This window comes from Myotis daubentonii, chromosome 1 (genome assembly GCF_963259705.1).
Source record: "Myotis daubentonii chromosome 1, mMyoDau2.1, whole genome shotgun sequence".
In the NCBI taxonomy this organism is placed as follows: domain Eukaryota; kingdom Metazoa; phylum Chordata; class Mammalia; order Chiroptera; family Vespertilionidae; genus Myotis; species Myotis daubentonii.
Window position 1 is genome coordinate 146,305,546 of NC_081840.1, and position 22,994 is coordinate 146,328,539.

The window sequence follows — 22,994 nt, forward strand, 5'->3', positions numbered from 1 at the left end:
TCATAGTTAATGGATGATGCAGTGGGGAATGAAAGTTCTTGGTTAAAGAAATAGTAGTTACCTTGTTATCAAACAGTAGTAGAGAAGTATATTCTTGGTTCTGAATTCAGGAGCAAGGGAATAATCTTTAATGGGTATGAGAACTTCCAAATTATCAAGAAGAAAAGTGAAAATAATAGAAACTTTATCAAGTCAAAACTAAGAAAAAGAAATGCAAGAATTATAGTAACATAAAATAAATAATAAACTGAAATGGAGAAATATCCTGTATGTTTGCAAGGGGGCATTTAATATCACAAAACGTCATTTGTCATAAAAACAGCCACAAAAACAGATTTTTTTTGAAATTAGGAAAAAAGATCTGAAAATATAAATGAATGCCTAAGAGTAGCCAGAAAATATTTTCAAAAAAAAACACAACAAGGGAAACTTGGTCTTTTAGATATCAAGCATTGATATACAATTATTTTAATTATTCTGATATTGACAGTACTATAAATAAAATTGATAATGGCAAATAATTAAGAATCCATAATAGATCAGAAATAAAGGATATATATCGCCATGTGCCTATTTCAGATTACCTTTTATAAGTAGGAAAAGGATGTATTATTTAATAAGTAAAGCAAATATAATTGATTACATATCTGAAGGGAAATGAAACTAAAATCCTACCTCATATCATGTACATAGAAATATATGACTAGATGAAAATTTACAAATTTAATTTGACACAAGTTACTATAAACGAAGTTAAAGGATAAGTAATAGAATTGAAAAAAATGCATCATGAAGGGCAGATAGAGGACTATTATCTATAATATTAGAGGCCCAGTGCACAAAAATTTGTGCACTCGGGGGGGGGGGGGGGTCTGTCAGCACAGCCTGTGCCCTCTCACAGTCTGGGACCCCTCAGGGGATGACCACCTGCTGGCTTAGGCCCGCTCCCCGGGGGATTGGACCTAAGATGGCAATCAGACATCCCTCTGGCAGCCTGGTAGCCCTCGGGGGAAGTCCACTTGCCAGTGGGGAGCAGGCCTAAGCTGCAGTCTGACATCCTTAGTGCTGCTGAGGAGGCGGGAGAGGTTCCCACCACCACTGCTGTACTGGCAGCCATCAGCCTGGCTTGTGGCTGAGCAGAGCTCCCCCTGTGGGAGCGCACTGACCACCAGGGAGCAGATCCTGCATTGAGCGTCTGCCCCCTAGTGGTCAGTGTGTGTCATAGTGACCAGTCATTCCCAGTCTTTCTGATGTTAGGGTCAGTTTACATATTACCCTTTTATTATATAGGATAGAGGCCTGGTGCACGGGTGGTGGCCGGCTAGTTTGCCCTGAAGGGTGTCCCGGATCAGGGTGGGGGGTCACGCTTGGGTGCCTGGCCAACCTGGGTGAGCGGCTGATGGCTGTTTTCAGGCTGCCCAAGCCACCCAGTGACGAAAGCTCCCAGCTTCTCCTTTATTTATTTATTTTTTAATTCTCTTATTTATTTACCTTCTATAATTGAAACTTTATTGCCTTCAGTGGAGCTCAGAGCCGGCCACGGCAGGCAGGAGGCTTGGCTTCCTGCTCGCTCCAGTTCCGTGGCCACAACCGGCTGAAAGCAGGTATCTGGGGTTTATTTATCTTCTATAATTGAAACTTTGTTGCCTTCAGTGGAGCTCAGAGCTGGCCATGCCATGCGGGAAGCTTGGCTTCCTCCATCACTGGAGCAACCAAGCCTCCCGCTCACTCCAGCTCCGTGGCTGCTGGTCACCATCTTGGTTGGGTTAATTTGCATATAGTCGCTCTGATTGGCTGGTGGGCGTCACTTAAGGTGTAGTGAAGGTATGGTCAATTTGCATGTTTGTCTTTTATTAGATTAGATAGAGCTCTTCCAATTTGCCAAGCAAGAGGTGTTCAAGAGAAATATATTCAGTGGCACTGTTAAAGTTGGTAAGGCAGACCTGATGGTAATACCAAGATAGATATAGGAACCACAATGGGATTTTATAGTGGGGAGATAGATTGGGCCCAGTATGGGAAGTGGGAATTTATAGCCAAGTAGCAGGGGTGGGGATCTGTGGATGGACAGTTACCAAGAGGAAGCACCAAGGGTCAGGGGAATCTGGCCACATCAACCTAACAGGATCTTTGCCGCAGACAAGCAAGGGTGATCCAACATCACCAGGGGGATAATAGAGGATGAGAAATCCAATCCAAAAAAGAAGGTAGAGGATTCTTGTTAAACTGACTTAGTTTAAGCAGCCCAGTTCTTGCTAAAACTAGATTTTACAAGGCACAGATGGGCCTGGAGAAGTTTCAGGAGCCTTTCTAAAGTTTTGGTTAAACACAGAATCTTTGTGAGAAGTAGTCCAATAGAAAAATACAATAAATATGAAGAGGCAATTCATAGAAGAGCAAATCTAATGACCAACATGCTTATAAAAAAATACTTCAATTCAGTAGTAGTCTGGGACATTAAGGTAACAGTAAGATATGACTTTACATTGATCAAATTGTTGTTAGCAATAGGTGTGTAAGATGAAAACACCAATCAAAGACAAGAATATATGAAAAAGGTACTCAAATATTGAAAATCAAGTTTGTGACAACACTTGTGGAGTTTGTTTGGCTTCTTGCTTTCAGCATTATGTTTAGGCAATTCATTGATACTGTTACATGCAGTTCATTCATTACCATTACCATATAACATGTTATTGTGTGAAATACCAGTATTTGCTTATCCATGCTACTGTTGATGAACATTTGGGTAATTTCCATAGTGTGTATACCAGTGTACACTTTCACTGTCAGGATATTGGCATTCTCATGGTCCACATCCATTCTAACAAAGACCCTTTTGAAACCAAGTTTCTGGTATTAAAACCAATGTTCTTTTCCTTTTATCTAAATGTTATTTAAAGGTAAGAACTTGGTAGCTATTTTCTCTTATAAATTCCATTATTTTTTCTAAGACTTTTATTCTTTGTTCATTAAGCGAGGTTCCTTTTTTATGCTGGAAAATATATCTGTGCTGAACAGAGTTTAGTAGGGTCAGCAATGTATCAGAGGCCTCGTGTAAGTATTCAGCTTCATTGAACCCAGCCTCTTCTATTTTTTCTGCATGGGTGAAAAGAATGGCAGTATAATTCTTCCAAGCATGTCCCAGAAGCTCCTGAAAGAGAGAAGTTAAATGGTTATTTTCCTTGGACTATATTTATCAGAAACGAACAAAGGAGTTGTTATGGTCCAACATATATAATCAACAAATATCCATGTATATCATTATGTTTCTAAATGTTGATATATGTAATGGGAAGTGAAGAAGGGGTCAGATAATGTAAGCAAATGGAGAGAGAGGCGTGGGCTTTGTAAAAAATAAAGGCTTTATTTTGCCCAGCTGGAGTGGTTCAGTGGTTGAGCTTCAACCCATGAACCAAGAGGTCACTGGTTCGATTCCCAGACACGACACATGCCCAGGTTGCGGGCTCCATCCTAGTAGGCAGTGTGCAGGAAGCAGCCAATCTATGTTTCTCTCTCTCCCTTTCTCCCTCTCTAAAAATCAAGAAAATATTTTAAAAAATAAATTAAATGGCTTTAGTTCTCTATTTTATTTTACTGTTATAATTTATGTATACACATCCTCAAAACTGCATATTACCAATGCTGCAGCTGATACGTAGCTGTCCCCTCTTACTTGTGGTTTCACTTTTTGCAGTTTTGGTTACCCCCAGTCAATTCTGGTCCGAAAAGATCTACACCATTCACTTCACTTCATGTCATCATGTAGGCATTGTATCATGTCACATCATCATCATCAGAAGAAGGGCGAGTACAGTACAATATGATAATTAAGAGAGAAAGAGAGACCACATTCACATTAATTTTTATTACAGTATATTATAATTGTTCTATTTTATTATTGTTCATTTTTACTGTACCTAATTTACAAATTAAATTTTGTCATAGGTATGTATAGGAAAAAATAGTATGTATAGGGTTTGGTATCCTCTGTGGTTTCAGGTATTCACTGGGGGTCTTGGAGCATATCCCCCAGGGGTAAGAGGGACTACTGTATTTACATTTACAACATTCAGCAATCATTTATATTTGCCTGTCTACCTAAATCTATTAGAACCATTGAATTCCTTTCAGTCAATGTATCCTGGCCAAGGAAATTGCCGTATTTTTGTTGTTGTTGAATTGTATTATTATCACAGCTAAAAATGTTTTTAAGGATTTACAATTACATAATCTGGTTACATGTCATGGAAAAGCTAAGATCAAAATACATTTGGTAATTTGGAACAACTACAAAATGTTGCTGTGATTCTCATCCTCTTCACTTCACATGCCTATAATCAAACACAATTTATCAGATGACTTCCTCTAATGTGTTTGAAAAACACTGAAGAATGGTGTTCCTTTGTTTAGTAATCTGTGGAAGTTGGTTATGTAATAAATTCTTGTTTGATTAGTGAAAATAAGCAGAAGGAACAGCATGTGGCAAATTGTTCATGCAATATGAAAGGCATCTAGAAATGACAATTTAACTTTTTTGAATATTTTCAGTTATACAAAATCATGACAATATGACAGTAAAATAACATTCCCTCCATTCCAAACACTCTCATTATCAAAATATTTCCAAAGCAGCTATAGTTTGTAATAGCCAGAAAAATAGAAAATGCTTAGGAATAAAAACAGAAGATCTCTAATAATCAGAAGAGGGAAGATCACCTAATATTTATGCCAGATATTATTATAAGCACATGAGTTCTTTTGAAAATGTGCTGCTCTGTAAGAAATACTATAATTATCTCCATCATGATATAGAGAAATTGATGCTTAGAGAATACAAACCCATAGAGAGGTATTAGTACAAACTCTGTTTTTTTAAAAAAATCTTGAAAAAATCAAAAGACAATTTGGGAAACTTCAATGTATATAACAAATATAGGACTAGTATTTATAATATGAAAAAAATGACTATAGTGAAAGAATAAAAGGAGAGAGGGAAGGAGGAAAGAAGGAAGGAAGAAAGGAAGGAAGGAGGGAAAAGAAGGGAGAGAGGAAGGAAGAATCAGGACATATAAATTTAATGTGAAAATACAGGAATTTTGGGACAATATTTTAAAATTAGAAACATCTTGAGTCCATGGTTACTCCTAATACAGGCTGACTTTTATCAGAGCTATTTATTTACACATCTTTATAACTTGACTATGAGCTCTTTGAAGACAAGGTCTATGTCTTTATATAAATCAAAGCCTCTAACACATTGTGAACTCTAATATAATATATTTTGAATTAATTTGGAATTTGGATCAGCACCATCATCTCAAATATAAGGTTTAGGGTTTTCTTTATTTATTTAGTCTAAATTTTTGAAGCTTAAACTTTGGTACACATAATTATACTTTCTGGTAAAACTTCTCTTTTGTTCTGTAGTTCATTATCATGGATTTGCCTAGAGGTCCAAAATTTTTTCCTCATATCTGTTCAGAATTTGTCTTCACCATAGAATAATTTCTAGTTTAAAAATGCCCTGCTTTCAAGAAAATCTGAATTGAAGTTTCAAGATCAGTACAAGAGAATAATTATTTTTAACAGAAAGATTCTAAAGTTTACATAAGGATTTTTCAAAGCGCTACTTTAATTGGCATATTCTTATATGCCTTTTAAAAACATAAATTAGCAAAACTTTGATTAGCACAACTATTAAAGAACATAGTTCTTGTGTAAATTTAAGTATACATGTAATGCCAGTAGCACATTTTAACAATGACACAGCAAAATTAGCAGACCTCTTCAGAGTTTGTCATTTATTCAGTACATTTCTCATGGGAGAGGAGTCAGATAAAACAAAATAAAAGCTGGTGTTATGAGTTGAATTGTGTCTCATATATTGAAATTCTAACCTCCAGAACCTCAGAATGTGACTCTATTTGGAAGTGGGGTTCTTGCATTTGTAATTAGTTAACATAAGGCCATAGGATGGGCTTCTAATCCATTGTGATTTGGTGCCCTTCTAAACCAGAGAAATTTGGGCAAAGACATGAATATAGGGATTTCACCAGGTGAACATAAGGATGGTCATTCATAAGCCAAAGAGAGACTCCTTGGACAAATCTTTTACTCACAGTCCTTAGAAGGAACTAACCCTGCTAACATCTATTTTAGAATTCCAGCCTTCAGAACTGAGAGAAAAATTTCTGTAGCTTCAGCCACTCAGTCAATGGTACTTAGTTATGGTAGCCCTAGCAAATTAATACAAGTGGTTTAAAAAAATTAATGAGGTAAACCAAGATGGCAGCATAGGTAAATACCAGAAATTGCTGTCTCGAACAACCACTTCAAAAACATAACTAAAAGACAAAACAGACATCATCCAGAACCACAGGAAGGCTGGCTGAGTGGAAATTCTACAACTAGAAGGAAAGAGAAAAGCACACTGAGACTCAGAGGAGGTGTGGAAGTAAAGTGCAGAGGTACAGAGGCGCACGCCGAAAGGGCTGGAAGCTGAGGACATGGTTGTATTTCAATCGGGAGGGAGTCTCAAGCTCCTGACTGCTCTGAACTCCAGTTCCAGGTGAGTCTCTGGGGACCCAGACTCATACGGGGAGAAACTGGACTGTCTGGCATCAGGCAGAACTCGAGGGCAGCTTTCTCTCAGAGGTGTTTGCAGCGATTACTGGGACACTGAGATGCAAGGCCTCTTAGGGTAGGACTGAGGAGCAGCCATAGCTGCTTGCTTCGCCCTGTTGATCCCCTGAGACCCCGCCCCACCCAAGCTGTGCACAGAGGCTTTTGCATATGAAAGGCCTGGCCCTTTGCAATCTGAAAATTACCTAACAAGTTGCAGCTGGGTCAGAGACACCCAGAACTTCCAAAAAAAAAAAGGCCCAAGGCCCCACAGCAGCTTTCATTGCTTCACAGCTGGGCCTCATCTGGGCACCTCCAAACCCCAAACAAAGAAGAAGAATCTCTTCATAGCTCCTGCTGGGTAGCCTCAGGCAGAGGCTAAATTAGCACCTCCTCAGAGATCCAAGAGCCAGTGTACCCAGTGGTCAGAGTGGGACCATCCAGATTACAACTCCTCAGATCCATAAGGGACACACTCAGGGGGCAGACTCAGTGAGCACCAAAGCCCCACTGAAGCAAGTCTTGCCCCATAAGGGTGTCTCCAGCACAGAAGTTCTCCCACAGCAGACACAGATGACTCTCACAGCCAATTGGCCTGAAGGTCAACTCCTCCCAGTGATACCTACAACAATCAAGGCTTAACTACAACAAGACTGTGCACAAAGGGGTGCACCAAGAGTGTCCACCTCAGGTAATTGGGGAGGCTGAGCCACTGGGCCCTACAAGACACCTAACACAGAAAGCCACCCTATCAACACAAGGAAGCATAAAAAATGTGGAGACAAAGAAATAGTTCACAAATGACAGAAATGGAGGAAAGCAAACTACAGGAAATAGAGTTCAAAACCACACTTATAAGGTTTTTCAAGAATTTTCTAGAAACTGCCGATAAACTTAGTGAGACCCTCCATCAATCTAGTGAGACCCTCAAGGATATGAAAAAGACCCAACTAGAAATTAAGCATACACCAACTGAAATAAAGAATATTATACAGAATCCCAACAGCGGACTAGGATCGCAAGAATCAAGTCAAAGATTTGAAATACGAAGAAGCAAAAAATACCCAACCAGAAAAGAAAAATGAAAATAGAATTCAAAAATATGAAGATAGTGTAAGGAGCCTCTGGAACAATTTCAAGCGTACCAACATCCGAATTATGGGGGGCCAGAAGAAGAGAGAGAGCAAGATACTGAAAACCTATTTGAAGAAATAATGACAGAAAATGTCCCCTACCTGGTGAAAGAAATAGACTTACAAGTCCAGGAAGTGCAGAGAACCCCAAACAAAAGGAATCCAAAGAGTACCACACCAAGACATATCATAATTAAAATGCCAAGGGCAAAAGACAAAGAGAGAACCTTGAAAGCAGCAAGAGAAAAACAGTCAGTTACCTACTAGGGAGTACCCATACAACTGTCAGCTGATTTCTCAACAGAAACTATGCAGGCCAGAAGGGAGTGGCAAGAAATATTCAAAGTGATGAATGCCAAGAACCTACAACCAAGATTACTCTACCCAGCAAAGCTATCATTCAGAATTGAAGGTCAGATAAAGAGCTTCACAGATAAGAAAAAGCTAAAGGACTTCACCACCACCAAACCAGTATTATATGAAATGCTGAAAGGTATCCTTTAAGAAGAGGAGGAAGAAGAAAAAGGTAAATATACAAACTATGAACAACAAATACACATCTATCAACAAGTGAATCTAAGAAGCAAGTGAATAAATAATCTGATGAACAGAATAAACTGGTGAATATAATAGAATCAGGGGCATAGAAAGGGAGTGGACTGACTATTCTCAGGGGGGAACGGGTATGGGGGTGGGGAAAGAGACTGGACAAAAATCGTACACCTATGGATGAGGACAGTGGGAGTGGGGGGTAAAGGCAGAGGGTGGAGTGGGAACCGGGTGGAGGGGAACTATGGGGGGGGGAAAAAGAACAACTGTAATAATGTGAACAATAAAGATTTAATTTAAAAAAATGCTTGTCAACTCAACCTTTTGACAGTTGCTAATGGATGCAGTTAACATAATTATTCTTCAAATCTGCCATATATTTGACAAGTTTTTTGGTAGGAGCAAGTTTTTTATACTCTTAAGGGTTATGCAATTTTACTTTCCCAGGACTGATTGCAGACTCTTGACACAGTATTCATAGATGTATTCTGTTTTCTCTGACATGTTTATATATTTATTACTATTATTAATTATTAAGACATTAGATTTCATTGGGGAAAATATAATCTTAGGTAATAATAAAACCTGACTTAATAGTCTTTATTTTTGTATTTCTCAGCTTCTTATAGTTATGTTTTGAAATCTCCTAGTTTTTCTAGCTTATTTTTAGATTTTTTGATTTTCTTTAAGTAATTCTTAGTTTTTGTTTTATACATTTGAGCCTCTGTTGCTAGTTGAATAAATATTATGATTATTTTCATCATGGTTAATTATTTTTCTCATTTTATATATAACTATCCATCTTGTTCTCTCTTTCCTTATTCTGTCATGTATTAATATTGTTATACAAATTTTCTGTTGGACGTTTGGGGATTTTTTTGGTGTATGTTATTTAACTTTACTAGTGTAAAATAAAATACAGATATAGAAAACCATAAAAAAAATTAATGAAATGCTAAGTATATCTAGGTTCTAAGAAATGCTAGGTCTAGGTTCTAAGAATAAAAAGATTCCTGGGTCATTTACAAGAGAATCATTTTCTTTTTTCTTTTTCTTTTTTGTTAATCCTCACCTGAGGATATTTTTCCATTGACTTTTAAAGAGAGTTGGAAGGGAGGGGGAGAGACAAGGAGAGAGAAACATCGATGTGAACTGGCATGCTCCCTGATCAAGGTGGGGAATTGAACCTGCAACCAAGGTACATGTCCTTGATGGGAGACTGGAATCAAACCCAGACCCTTCAGGCCACAGGCTGATGTTCTATCCACTGAGACAAACTGGCTAGGGTTAGAACCACTTTCTATGCTTGCTAAAAATGCATCAGAATCTTTAGGGATGAAACCTGGAAATTTGAACTTTTAAAAGCACTCTAGGAGATCTATTCATTCTGCAAAACTTTATTGAGGGTCTTCTTTGTTCCAGAAGACACTGTAGAATAAGACTACATTTGCTGCTTCTAAGTAGCAGAGATTCTTGTGTATTAACTAAACTTAGAACTGAGGAAGTGGGACAGATAGAAAAAATAATACTTACAATTTAGTATAATTGCAATTGTTGTGATAGAAAATATGTTGGTGTTAGAAGGGCAGACATTTAGCCCAGTTTGGGGGTGGATGGAAAGTGGGGGTAAAGGAAGGTGTCAGAAAAGTTTCTAGCATGTGATGATGCCTTGAGCACAGGAATTAATGAGGGAGTTACCAGGTAGCGAAGACATACCAAGTAAAGGGAGGGATTGAGCAGTGTTAGGGATTTTAGGATTGGGATTTTTTCTATACAACTATTGATCCTTCATCACTCTTGTCTCTGGAAGTTCCTCAAATTTAGAGGTAGATCTGATAGTCATCCAATATGTTATAAATGTGTTTACATGAATTGTCATAATATTGAAATGTGAAATACAAGTTAATAAATAGCTCCTGCCCTTAACTCCTTGATCCTCCCCCAGACCCCACCCTCTCTGTATTAGTTGATGCATGGGCCATAGTTGTCATTAAGTATTTTAGAAACATCAGTATATTAACATTTGTGGGGCCTGGCTGGTGTGGTTTACTTGTTTGGGCATCGTCCAGTGCACCAAAAGGTTGCTGGTTTAATTCCAGGTCAGAGCATATGTCCTGGTTGAGGCCTCGATCCCCAGTACGGGGCTTGCAGGAGGCAGCCAACAGTAATACATTTCCTTTTTGTCACCAACACATACTTTAAAGCATACTATGATTCAGGGAAAATGAGTTAAAGCACCTAAAGAAAATAGATTTGTGAGTTCAATATCACTTACGAGTCCATGTATTTAGCTATTGGGAAGTTTTCACATGTAGCTAATTATTTATGAAAAGATATTCATATCCTGAACTGTGAGAGAAATTGTATTTGTGAATAACTGCCAAAAATAGAAGAGAATGGTTGATTTAGCTTATAATCTTTAGATTGATTTTTGGCCAGGAAATAGTTGAATATTTGAAAGTAGTGTCGTTTGGTGTATAGTCAACATGTTAGTGGCCAAAAGTGTTCTCTATGGACCCAGAGAAAGAATAATCACAGTTGATTGATACCTTACTTGAAAATCCAAGAGCAAGATAAGTTGATGTAAGTTATCTGGTGTTCATAATTTAAATAGATTACTAAGCTAGATGGAAAATTTACAATCAATTGTGAATTTGTTTGGTTTCAGAGTGCTTAATGGGTAGGAGAGTCCATCTAGTCCTTGAGAGACAACTAGTTAGGATATAGACTTTGTTTTCCAGGAATTATATTCATTTCCCAGGACCTCACCAGCCCTGCCCCATTTGTTTGTGGTTGATGAAATCATAGCATCTGGACTTTTTAGGGGGAAACTTTTTAAAAAGCCAACTATTACATCAACTGAGAAAAGAATTATCATGAAAAAGAAGACAATAAGGACCATTTTTTTATATTTTATGCTGTTCCGTTACTCTCACCCCACTTAAAGCACTACATTTTCCTTCTCAAAGAGCCAAAGTTGAATGATAAGACCTCGTTAGATCAAATTCAGAGAATTTTCAATTTTAGAAATATCTGTCCAAATTGCCTTATTCACAGATGATGATATTGAGGTTGCGTTGTTAATGGCTCGGCCAAAGCAACGTAGCTGATTGTTGGCAGGTCTGGGCTGTAACAGAGGTCCCTGGACTGCCAGGCCCACGTCCTTCCCATGACATTGGGGCTTCTCAGTTTTTCCTTAATAAGCCAGTCAATTTTTCTTCCCATGTTTTCTTTTTTCTAAATTAATAAGGAAGTTCTTATAGTTATAAATCAGGGCCATGTAAATTTGATTTCACTCTTACTTTCTTTTGTAGCCTAGCAAGATAATCCCAAAGGCGGCTACAAAAAATGTCCTAATTTTAGAACAAGACAAATTCCAACAATACAATCATAATGACCACAGCTAATATTTATTGTATACTTGCCATTTGCTATTGTGAGTATGACATTATCCCAAAAGTACTGCAGCAGACACTATTATCTTTCCCAATCTATCAGTAAAGAGATGGAAGGTTAGAGAAATTACTTGCCCAAGGTCACAAAGCAAGTAAACAACTAAGTAGGAACTTGTGCACAGGTATAACTTACTTCAGAATCCATGTTCTTTACCTCTAAAATGTGTTGCTCATATCTACTAGTTAGTTTGAATGGTACCCATCACAATCTGAGTAGTGATAACAATAAAAACAATAACAGTAATACTAATTTTCAGTGAACCTACTGCATAATTCAGGTACAATGCTGAGCATATTGCATTTATCAAATATGAGCCTCAGAACTCTTTAACACAGGTAAAATTATCTCCATTCTATAAATGAGAAACTGAGGCCAAGGAAGTCTTAGTACCATTGATAGCCATATACCCAGAATTATAATAAGGCTTGTTTTCCAACTAAATTCCATCAAAAACCTATGCTGATGATCTTTGCTTAGTATTTTCAGGTCCTGCATTGGCCTTTCTCAGCCTTTTGTATACATACCCACCTATAACACTAACAGTCATGTTCATTCTAAATAAAAATAAATGTTGAAAGCCTGATTATGTACAAAAATAATACATGATACCATGGCAGTGGAAAGAATATGGTTATAGTCAATTTATGGATTCAGTTTCTTACTGTTTGCTGCACGCTAGCACTTTCCTTAAGGTGACTTTACTACAATCTGCTCTGATCCAGTGTGTGTGTGTGTGTGTGTGTGTGTGCGTGCGTGTGTTTAACATTCAAATGATATTCAAATAATATTTAAAAGAATCATTTTCTTTATTTCCCAAGTTTTGGTAGATGACTCACTGGCATTGCTACCTTTTTACTACAAATTAAGAAAGGCCTAACATAAATAAAGAAAAAAGGATTATGAAGGGAAATGTTTCAGTTGTCACAGCTGGAAGCCTATAATGCATCTGTAAAATATTGGAGCACAAATCGAGAGAGACATGTAAAGAGAACACAGGGAGTTACAGGGAAGAAGAGGGCACTTCTCTGGCATTGGCCTTAAGACACCTTCCAGGGCAGGCAGCAGTAAAGGCTGATGGCAGATGTTCTGTTCCCCATTTTTCATCAGCCTGAACAAAACAATCCAGGGTGTGTCTGCAACAGGAGGACCTTAACAACTCCTCATGCCTTCCTAACAGCTGCTGGTCCTGTTGAATACTCAGACATTCCGCAGCTGCTCCCAGTCTGTGAGCACATCCAGATGGCAGATGGCTGCCACCAGTATCTGAGTCACCTTCAGGAAGAAGGTCATAAACAATCAGCCTGAGCTTGGGCGGCCTTCCACGGAAGATCATGGTGGAAGCCCAAAATAGGGCTGCAATGCCTCCCAGGGGTCGTGGGCCCCTCAGGGTTACCAAGTCTCTCTCCCTCTCTCTCTCTATTTTTTTTTTTAAAGAATTGTTGTGAGTTTATTTGAGCCAAACTGTCAACATATGCCGAGAAGCAGAACCTCAATGAATTGAGAGAATGCTCGGTTACATCTATTTATACATTGTAATCAAAGGAAGGGACGTAGGTGGGTTACATGAAATCCACTGGTGGTAGACGAGAGAGGCAGGAGAAAGCAAAGCGGGGAAACCCCTGGGATTGGATACTAAGTCTTGACAGCAGAGTTCTCCTGGGAGAGAATGTATATATTCTTGAAAAAATTATTATAGATCTGAGTTTGGCCCTAGCCCATCTTTAACTTCTGATTGGACATTAACTTAAGGAAGGCAGCCATAAGAGAAGGCCGTATGCCAAATACCACTTAAAAAGATCGGAGATAAGTATGAATCAAATTTACTTTTATAAAAAAAAATTAGGGAATTGTAATATTCTTCTATATCTCAAAACTGGAAAATAAATCTATTTTCAAAATGTATGTCTTTTAAATACCCTTTGTGGCTCAGCATAAGACTAGCATAGAGAATAATTTGAAGACATATGGAGAGAGTCAGGTTAGTTTTGAGAAATATTTGTTTATGCATTTACTGAATTTATTGAATTACACCCATCTATAGCTCAATCTAAATGCTTATTTAATAGCAGCTTTAAATGAACTTTAAAAACTGTTTCATGCCCGACTGGTATGGCTCAGTGATTGAGTGTTGACCTATGAACCAGGAGGTCACGGTTTGATTGGGGTCAAGGCACATGCCCTAGTTGTGGGCTTGATCCCCAGCAGGGAACGTACAGGAGACAGCCGATCAATAATCCTCTCTCATCATTGGTGTTTCTATCTCTCCTTTTTCCTTTCTCTAAAATCAATAAAAACATATATTTATTTATTTAAAAATATATTTTATTGATTTTTTTTTACAGAGAGGAAGGGAGAGGGATAGAGAGTTAGAAACATCAATGGGAGAGAAACATCGATCAGCTGCCTCTTGCACACTCCCTACTGGGGATGTGCCCGCAACCAAGGTATATGCCCTTGACCGGAATCGAACCTGGGACCCCTCAGTCCGCAGGCCGATGCTCTACCCACTGAGCCAAACTAGCTAGGGCAATAAAAACATATTTTTAAAAAAACTCTGAAAATTACACTGATGGAAAACCACAGGTCCCCCCAACCCTTAAATTCTTACCAGAAATGGATGCTTTAAATGCAGGTTTTAATAGTTTGGGAGAGGTAGATTGGCTTTCTTAGATTCCACATTGTTTCTTAATTGCAATCATCTCTTTTTATTTGCTTTTGTACAGCACAATCTTGATTTTTCAGGAGTTGGATGATGAGGATTATTTTTTATTCTCTTGTCACCCTAATTTTTTCCGCTAGTTTCTTGTGATTACACATATGGACTTTTTTTAGAAACATGCACAGTTACTAAAAAGTAAAATGTGTGTCTGTGATTTAAAACAATCTTATGCCTTTACTAGTTACTGGGGAAAAGTCTTCCTTTAAAGCAAAGTGTACTCTCTTTCTAAGTGTAACAGAGCCTATATCAGCATGATCAGAGATGGACCAAAAGAAGAGCAGCATTTATACAAATTTTTCTTGAATAAAAAATGTCTGCTCTCTATTCTCTGTGTACTTTACCTGTGGAGCTTCCAGTAGAGATGAGCTCTCCGAGTTCAGTGACTTCACAAAGCTACCGAGTAATTCTAGTCAAGTCGAGCAGATAAATTTCAGTAGTCCCAGATCAGAGAATCAATAAATTGAATAGAATGGAGCAGTTCAATGAGCAGTTTCCAGTAATTGTTGATTGTACCTGGGCCTTGCACATATCTATAATAATAAAATCGTAATATGCTAATTAGACCAGGTGACCTTTCAGATGACATTCTGGACAAAGACGTGGCTGAGCGGGCGGAAGCAGAGGCAGCTGCCGTGGCTGCAAGGGCCATGCCCCTTGCACGAATTTTGTATCTTGGGCAACAGCAATCAAGGTTCAACTACAACAAAACTGTGCACACAGCCCACAAAGGGGTGCACCAGAGTGTCCATGGTGATTGGAGAGACCGAGCCAATGGGCCCTATAGGACACCTACTTCACAAGGCCATTCTATCAACTCAATCAGCTCACAGAGAACAGAGAGCTGTGGCCATACCCAGGCCCTCTCCCCTCCCCCAAGACCCTTTCCTAGCCTGGCTGAATAAGCCTCCACCTTAGTGACTTATAATAAACTAGAGGTCCGGTGCACAAAATTCGTGTATGGAGGGGGGGTTCCCCTCAGCCTAGCCTGCACTCTCTCCAATCCGGGACCCCTCAGAGGATGTCCCACTGCCAGTTTAGGCCCGATCCCTCAGGACATCTGTCTCACAATCCTGGACCGCTGGCTCCTAACTTACGCTTACCTGCCTGCTGGCCTGATCGCTCCTTACTGCCCCCCTTCCAGCCTGGTCGCCCTCAACTAACCCCCCCCCCCCTGCTGGCCTGGTCACCCCTGTCTCCCAGCTGGCCTGGTTACCCCCAGCTGCCCCCCCTGCCAGGCTGGTCTCCCCTAATTGCTGCCTCCCACAGCCTGTTTGCCCCTCACTGCCCCGCCCTCCCCCAGCTGGGTCACTCCTAACTGCTCCCCCTGCTGGGGTGCGGCAGCAGAAGGGAGCTCTGAGCCCTGGCTGGGGCACAGCAGTGACAGGGAGCTCTGGGCCCCGGGTTTGAAGGCCAGCCACACCCCTGATTGCGGGAGACCTAGAGTTCCGTCGCACCCTGGCCAGGGCCCAGAGCCTTCTTCCGCCACTGCGCCCCAGTGGGAGGGAGCTCTGAGCCCTGGCTGGGGCGCGGTGGTGATAGGGAGCTCTGGGCCCCAGGTTTGAAGGCCGGCCACACTCCCGATCATGGGAGACCCAGAGTTCCACCATGCCCGGGCCAGGGCCCAGCGCTCCCTCCCACCACTGCACCCCAGCTGGGGCCCAGGGCCCAGTCATTTTGTCATCCCTCACTGCCCCGCCCCCCACCGGCCTGGTCGCCCCATGCAGCCTCTTGTTCGGTCGCCCATTCAGTCATTTAGGTCATGATGGCCCCTGGCTTTTTAAATATTAGGATGAACAAACAAGGACCACAAGGCAAGCGTGGCACATGCCATTCATGTTCCCCCTGAGGTCCCCTTGGTCTTCTCAAGGCTGGAATGGGGCGGTTTCTGACTGACCCTACCGATTATGAGGCAACCAAAGTATCTAAAATTCCTGATTTCTGTCCCATAACTAGAGTATAGATCTCTCCTGGATATTTACCACGATGTAAGTCTCAGTGGAGTCTCCTTTTCCCCTAGTCATACATTACACTACTTCGGCACTTAATGCATTGCCTTATACTTGTTTATCTATTTGTTTCTTCCAGACTCTAAGCTTTTTTGATGAAAAGTCTCATATATTACTCACCAATCATTATGATCTGTGCCGCTATTAATAGTGTTCAATGAATGAGTGAATGAATACCAATTTGTTGGTGAACTCTAACTGCTAGTCTCCTTGATGTTATATGGATGCAACTCAGTATTTTAGTTCAGTAGTTCTGAAACTTAACCATTTTTAAGAAATATGTGGAGAGAACCAAGATGGCAGCATAGGTAAATGCTTGTACTTGCTGCCTCCCACAACCGCATCAAAATTACAACTAAAATACAGAACAACTATCATCCAGAACCATGGGAAGCTGGCTGAGTGGACGTACTACAAGTAGAGAAGTAAAGAAGAAAGCACATTGAGACTGGTAGGAGGTGTGGAAGTGTGGAAAGGGCTGGTTTGGCACCTGGGTGTGCTGCTTGTTTAATCAGGAGGGAGATCGCCTCTGGAGGCCACCTGGAGGAGCAAGGAGTTCCAGCCCCAGACCAGACCCCCAGCCTAGGGTCCCATAGCTGGGGAAAGAAATCCCTACAGGCCATAAGAACTACGGACTGTAAAAACCAGTGGATTGGGGCTGAGTGACACACAGGCTGCTAGAGACCCAGCTGCTTCTCTTAAAAGGCCGGCACCACCCTAGCCAGTGTGGCTCAGTGGATAGAGCATCGGCCTGCGGACTGAAGGGTACCGGGTTTGATTCTGGCCAAGGGCACATGCCCGGGTTGCGGGCTCGGTCTCCAGTGGGGGGCGTGCAGGAGGCAGCCAATCAATGATTCTCTCTCATCATTGATGTTTCTATCTCTCTCTACCTCTTCTTTCCTCTCTAAAATCAATAAAGAAATAAAAAAAAAAGGCCAACACCACAAAATGAATTTACAAGCTCCCACTTCCTCTGAACTCCAATGCCGGGTGAGGCTCTGGGGGACCCAGACACATACGGGGAGAAACTGGACTGTCTGGCATTGGGGCAGGAATGCGGGGGAAGCTTTTTTCCAGATGAAGGTGCTCAGAGTGGTCATTGTTCTTGTGCTAGGAGCTCCTTGTGCAGGGCTGACTGGTAGCCATTTTTGTTTGCTCTGCCCTAGTGATTCCTTGAGACCCTGTCCTACCCAATTTACAACCCTACCCAATCTGTGTGTAGCAGCTTTTGCATATGAATGGTCTGTCCTTTCTCGGGCTAAAAACCTGTCAAACAAGCTGCAGCTGCATCAGGGAGCTCAAACCTTTCAATAAAAGTCCCCAAAACCTGCATCGGCACCAGCCTGCCTTGCTTCACAGCTGGGCCTCGTCAGAGCACTTCCAAACCCAATACAAAGAACTCGAATGTGCGGATTTCTCTGTAGCTCCTGCTGGGTGGCCCCAGGCAGTGGCTGACTTTGCACCTCCCTGGAGACCCAAGAGCCAGTTTACCAGTGGTCAGTTTGAGACCATACCAGATTACAATTCTTCACATCCATAAGTGACACACTCAAGGGGCAGATTCAGTGAGCACCAAAACCCCACTGAAGCAAGTCTTGCTCCATAGGGGTGTCTCCTGCATAGCAGCTCTCCCATAGTTGCAGCCAATTGGCCTGGAGGTCAATTCCTCCCAGTAACACCAACAGCAATCAAGGTTCAGCTACAACAAATCTGTGCACACAGCCCACAAAGGGGTGCACCAAGAGTGTCCATCTTGGGTTATTGGTGAGACCTAGCCAATGGGCCCTATAGGACACCTACTACACAAGTCCACTCTATCAACTCAAGGAGACTTAGCAGCTACCCAATACATAGAAACAAACATAGGGAAACAACCAAAATGTGGAGACAAAAAAACATGTCACAAATGAAAGAGATGGAAGAAAGCAAACTACTGGATATAGAGTTCAAAACCACACTTATAAGGTTAATCAGGAATCTTCTAGAAACCGCTGAGAAATTTAGTGAGACTTTCAAGGATCTTAGTGAGAATGCCCCCAAAAATGGGAAAGGACCAGTCAGAAATTAAGCATACACTGACTGAAATAAAGAATAATATACATGGATTCAACAGTAGACTAGAAGATCCTGAGAATCAAATCAATGATTTGAGAAAGCAAAAACACCCAACCAGAAGAGAAAAAAAAAAAAGAAAAAAGAACCCCAAAATATGAAGATAGTGTAAGGAGCCTCTGGGACAACTTCAAGTGAACCAACATCTGAATTATGGGGGTGCCAGAAGAAGAGAGAGAGCAAGATATTGAAAACTTATTTGAAGAAATAATGACAGAAAATGTCCCCTACCTGGTGAAAGAAATAGACTTACAAGTCCAGGAAGTGCAGAGAACCCCAAACAAAAGGAATCCAAAGAGGACCACACCAAGACACATCATAATTAAAATGCCAAGAGCAAAAGACAAAGAGAGAATCTCAAAAGCAGCAAGAGAAACACAGATAGTTACCTACAAGGGAGTGTCCATATGACTGTCAGCTGGTTTCTCAACAGAAACTATACAGGCCAGAAGAGAGTGGCAAGAAATATTCAAAGTGATGAATAGCAAGAACCTACCAAGATTACTCTACCCAGCAAAGCTATCATTCAGAATTGAAGGTCAGATAAAGAGCTTCACAGATAAGAAAAAGCTAAAGGAGTTCATCACCACCAAACCAGTATTATATGAAATGCTAAAGCGTATTCTTTAAGAAGAGGAAGAGGAAGAAAAAGGTAAAGATAAAAAAAATATGAACAACAAAGTGACAATAAATACATATCTATCAACAAGTGAATCTAAAAATCAAATGAATAAAAAATCCGATGAACAGAATTAACTGCTGAATGGAATAGAATCAGAGTCATGGAAATGGAGCAGACTGATGATTCTCAGAGGGAAGGGAGTGGGGTAGGGGTGAGGGAAGTGATTAGACAAAGATCTTATATGCATGTATGCATTACCTATGGACACAGACAATAAGGTGGTGAGGGCCTGGGGTGGGGTGGGAACTGGGTGGAGGGGAGCTATGGGAGGAAAAAAGAGGGACATCTGTAATGATCTCAACAATAAAGATTAATTTAAAAAAGAAATATATGGAAAGTTTATGCAAGTACAGTTATATAAGCTCCACTTTTGAGATTTTGTTTCAAAGGGGCTTGGATGAATCTGCACTTTCAACAAGGAGCCCCGTTGATTCTGATGGAGAGAGTCTGGGGGCCACATTAACAAGCTTATTCAGCTGTATAGTTCTTAGGGGTTTGAGGCTTAGTTAGCCTCTAAAGTTTAATATCTCTCTTTTTTTTTTCAATGCCCTATAACTGACTAAATTCCAGCACTTGTTTTAAATGACTTGTTTTAAATTTGCTTTACACTACTCTTTTAATCAGTTTTTTTTTTTCAAATTATAAGAGAAAGTTTATTTAGAAAGTCATAGATGTAGAAAAGGTGAGCCAGCTGAGCTGTGTGGGCTCAGAGCATGAGTTACAGAGGCAAAAGAAAGGCCCTTGGAGCTTACAGAAAAGAAAGGCAAAGAGAACACGCTTCAGGGAAAGAGAGGGAGAAAGGCATGGGGCATGAGAGAGAGAGAGGGAGAGAGAGAGAGTGCTGCTTCATAATTGCCTCCATGTATTACCTGGATCATCTGGACTGAGGGAGATGCCTCCTGTCCGCAGAGAGGCACGTCTGCTCTCTGGACCAGCAGTGCAAGATGGAGACCCTCTTGCCCAAAGTGATGTTCCAGGGCTTCTCTCACCTCCTGTTTCACACGTGCCTTGCTCAGCTTGCTGTGCGGATAACCTGGAGTGTCCAGCACCCGGACCTGCAGGGTTACCTCTTGCCCCCCTCGACGCATGAAGCCCTGGAGGTGACAACTGCGGCCCAGACTACACTCTCTGGTCACAGAACATGGAGCAAAGCTGCTGTGGAAGTCAGTGCTTCCTAGAAGAATGTTGCCAGCAGAACTTTTTCCACTCTGAGTCATGCCGAAGAGGGCCAAGTTGATGATCATCTTGTTGGCGTCCGTCATGGCTATGAGTAACCAAAAACTTAGCATAAGCAGGTAGGCCTCTATGTTCACCCATCTAAAGCTTCTTACCCGGCCCGAATAATTAGGACATTGTTAATATTAACAATTTTTCTATAGCCTAAAGTAATGCAATGTCTAGAGCACTCCAAGCATTGCCTTTAATTTGCTTTACTCTCATTCATAGTGACTAAAGGGTGCAGGAGTGAATCACCAAAGTGGACACACCCCAGTGAGGAGGGAAGATTGAAATAATATTAGTAGTTTCCAATGGAAGAGGAGAGAGAAGTCAAATATAGATAAGGAAGGGAAGAGGAAGCAAGAACTGTAGGACAATGAGAAAAACAAACTAACCACCAAATGACATAATAATGTAAACCATATTAACTCATCAGTGTGGTAAGTGAGTTGGTTTAGGCATGGGTACTGAAGTTCCGAAGTTCAAAGCTAGCAGCAGTATTTGAAAATTATTCACTCTTGGAGGAGAAGTAGAAACACAACAGTGGAAGAACCCCCCCTTCTTGCATTTTAAACAATGCCCCCCACCTTCCCACCTCCCCACCTTCCCACTGCTTGAATACACAAGTGGCATCTGCAAGAAATCATCTTTCCTAACTTCCTGACTGCTTCTCTCCTATGAAACATGAATAATGTTAAAGAAAACCTGTTTCTGTTTACTTTTGTTGCAACCAGGTGACATCCTGATGAAAATGAGAATGACTTATAATTTCTGTTAGAATATCCTATATAATAAAAGCCTAATATGCTGTGTCCGATCGTCCAGTGACCGGTCGACTGTTCAACCAATCAAAGCATAATATGCTAATGATATGCTAAGGCCGCTGACCCACTTGCTATGACGTGCACTGACCACCATGGGGCAGATGTTCCAACCAGTAGGTTAGCTTGCTGCTGGGGTCCAGCCGATCGGCACTGAGCGAGATGGGTTGGACATGCCCTGGAGCCCTCCCATGGTCCCTCCCCGGCTGGCCAACCTCTTGCGCCCCTCCCCTGCCCAATCGTGCACTGATGGGTTCCTCAGCCTGGCCTGCACCCTCTTAAAATCTGGGACCCCTTGGGGGATGTCGGAGAGCCGGTTTCAACAGATCCCATAGGGCGCCAGACACAGGGCTCACCCAGAGGGGCCCCACCTGTGCAGGAATTCTTGCACTGGGCCTCTAGTAATTAATAAATCATTTCCATGGCTCACCATGGTAAAGCATTGACTTCTCAATAAAAAAAAGTAAAGTCCAGCCCTGCCAGTGTGGCTCAGTGGTTGAGCGCTCACCTATGAACCAGGAGGTCACAGTTCAATTCCAGATCAGGGCACATGCCTGGGCTGGGGGCTTGATCCCCAACAGAAAGCATGCAGAAGGCTGCTGATCAATGATTCTCTTGTATCATTGATGTTTCTATCTCTCCCTCCCTCTCCCTTCCTCTCTGAAATAAATAAAAACATATTAAAAAATAAGAAGAAAGTAAAGTCCAACAGATTGTGCAGTTCAGTTAGGAGGAAGAACCTTGGGAGACTCTATTCCATTTACAACTCCCCTAAATTGTAGTTTATCTTTTATGCAGAACAGAAGCCCCTAATAGCATTACAGAGTCATCTTTCATTTTCATTAGATCAATGAGGCAGTGCTACTGGCCAAGTACCAAAAGTGCTCAACTACCGATTCAGAAATAGACATTTTAAACTGCATATTTATTATTTTTGTTTATAACTTTTATTTTTATTATACAGTCTCTGTATTATATATAGAGAAAGTACCTCTGTCCTTTCTTGTCCTCTAATGCCCCTCACCCCAATCTACCCAGACCCTAACATTAACACCTTGAAGGAACCTCACACCTCCATACTAAAACACTAATTTTTGGGGTCCCTCAAAGTGACCCCAGCTCATCCAGATCATTCAGCTGTGTTGGCTGGAATTTAATCAGTCAGATTATTTTTTTACTCCTGAATCAGATGTGTGATTTAAAAAATAATATCTATGAAATCCCAATCCATTTGCTGTATATCACGTACCTTTTCCAATGTTAAAAATTCTTTTTCTACAAAGGCTTCCCTTGAGCTGGTACAGGTGTTCTTTGGTATGAACTTTAGACTTTTAACATTATCATTGTACCACTCCGGGACTGATACTGTATGTAATTTATTTAGTAGTTAATCTGTTACTAGGATCCTCTCTATAAATGATTAATTGTCTTTATCAGCACTGAGTTTTTCTGTCACCTGACAGACCTGTAATTTCAATAGGTACTTTCTGAAACTTCTATAGCTAGAATTAAATTCTTTGTTTTAGGACATTGTTAATATTAACAATTTTTCTATAGCCTAAAGTAATGCAATGTCTAGTTTCTGTTTAACACAAACTAGACATTAAAAACAGAATGTCTAGACAGAAACTAGACATTCAAAAGGCACAGCTATATTTTTTCCATTGCAATTAA

The 22,994-nt window shown here is 40.8% G+C and overlaps 1 protein-coding gene across 2 annotated transcripts; it reads right to left on the reverse strand.

The window, feature by feature from the left end:
* Positions 1–1,558: 1,558 nt before the first annotated feature.
* GIMD1 (GIMAP family P-loop NTPase domain containing 1) lies at positions 1,559–22,643 on the reverse strand. Of its 2 annotated transcripts, XM_059661820.1 has the most exons (3): positions 22,570–22,643; positions 20,151–20,545; positions 1,559–3,154 (listed from the first exon to the last, which is right to left on the reverse strand). In XM_059661820.1, the coding sequence occupies exons 2-3, from the start codon at positions 20,541–20,543 to the stop codon at positions 2,894–2,896; spliced, it is 654 nt and encodes a 217-aa protein (XP_059517803.1). In that variant the 5' UTR covers positions 20,544–20,545; positions 22,570–22,643; the 3' UTR covers positions 1,559–2,893. The 2 variants fall into 2 exon arrangements, with proteins under 2 accessions (XP_059517803.1, XP_059517794.1); XM_059661811.1 differs by lacking the exon at positions 22,570–22,643 and having other exon boundaries at positions 20,151–20,801.
* Between the last annotated feature and the right edge of the window lie 351 nt (positions 22,644–22,994).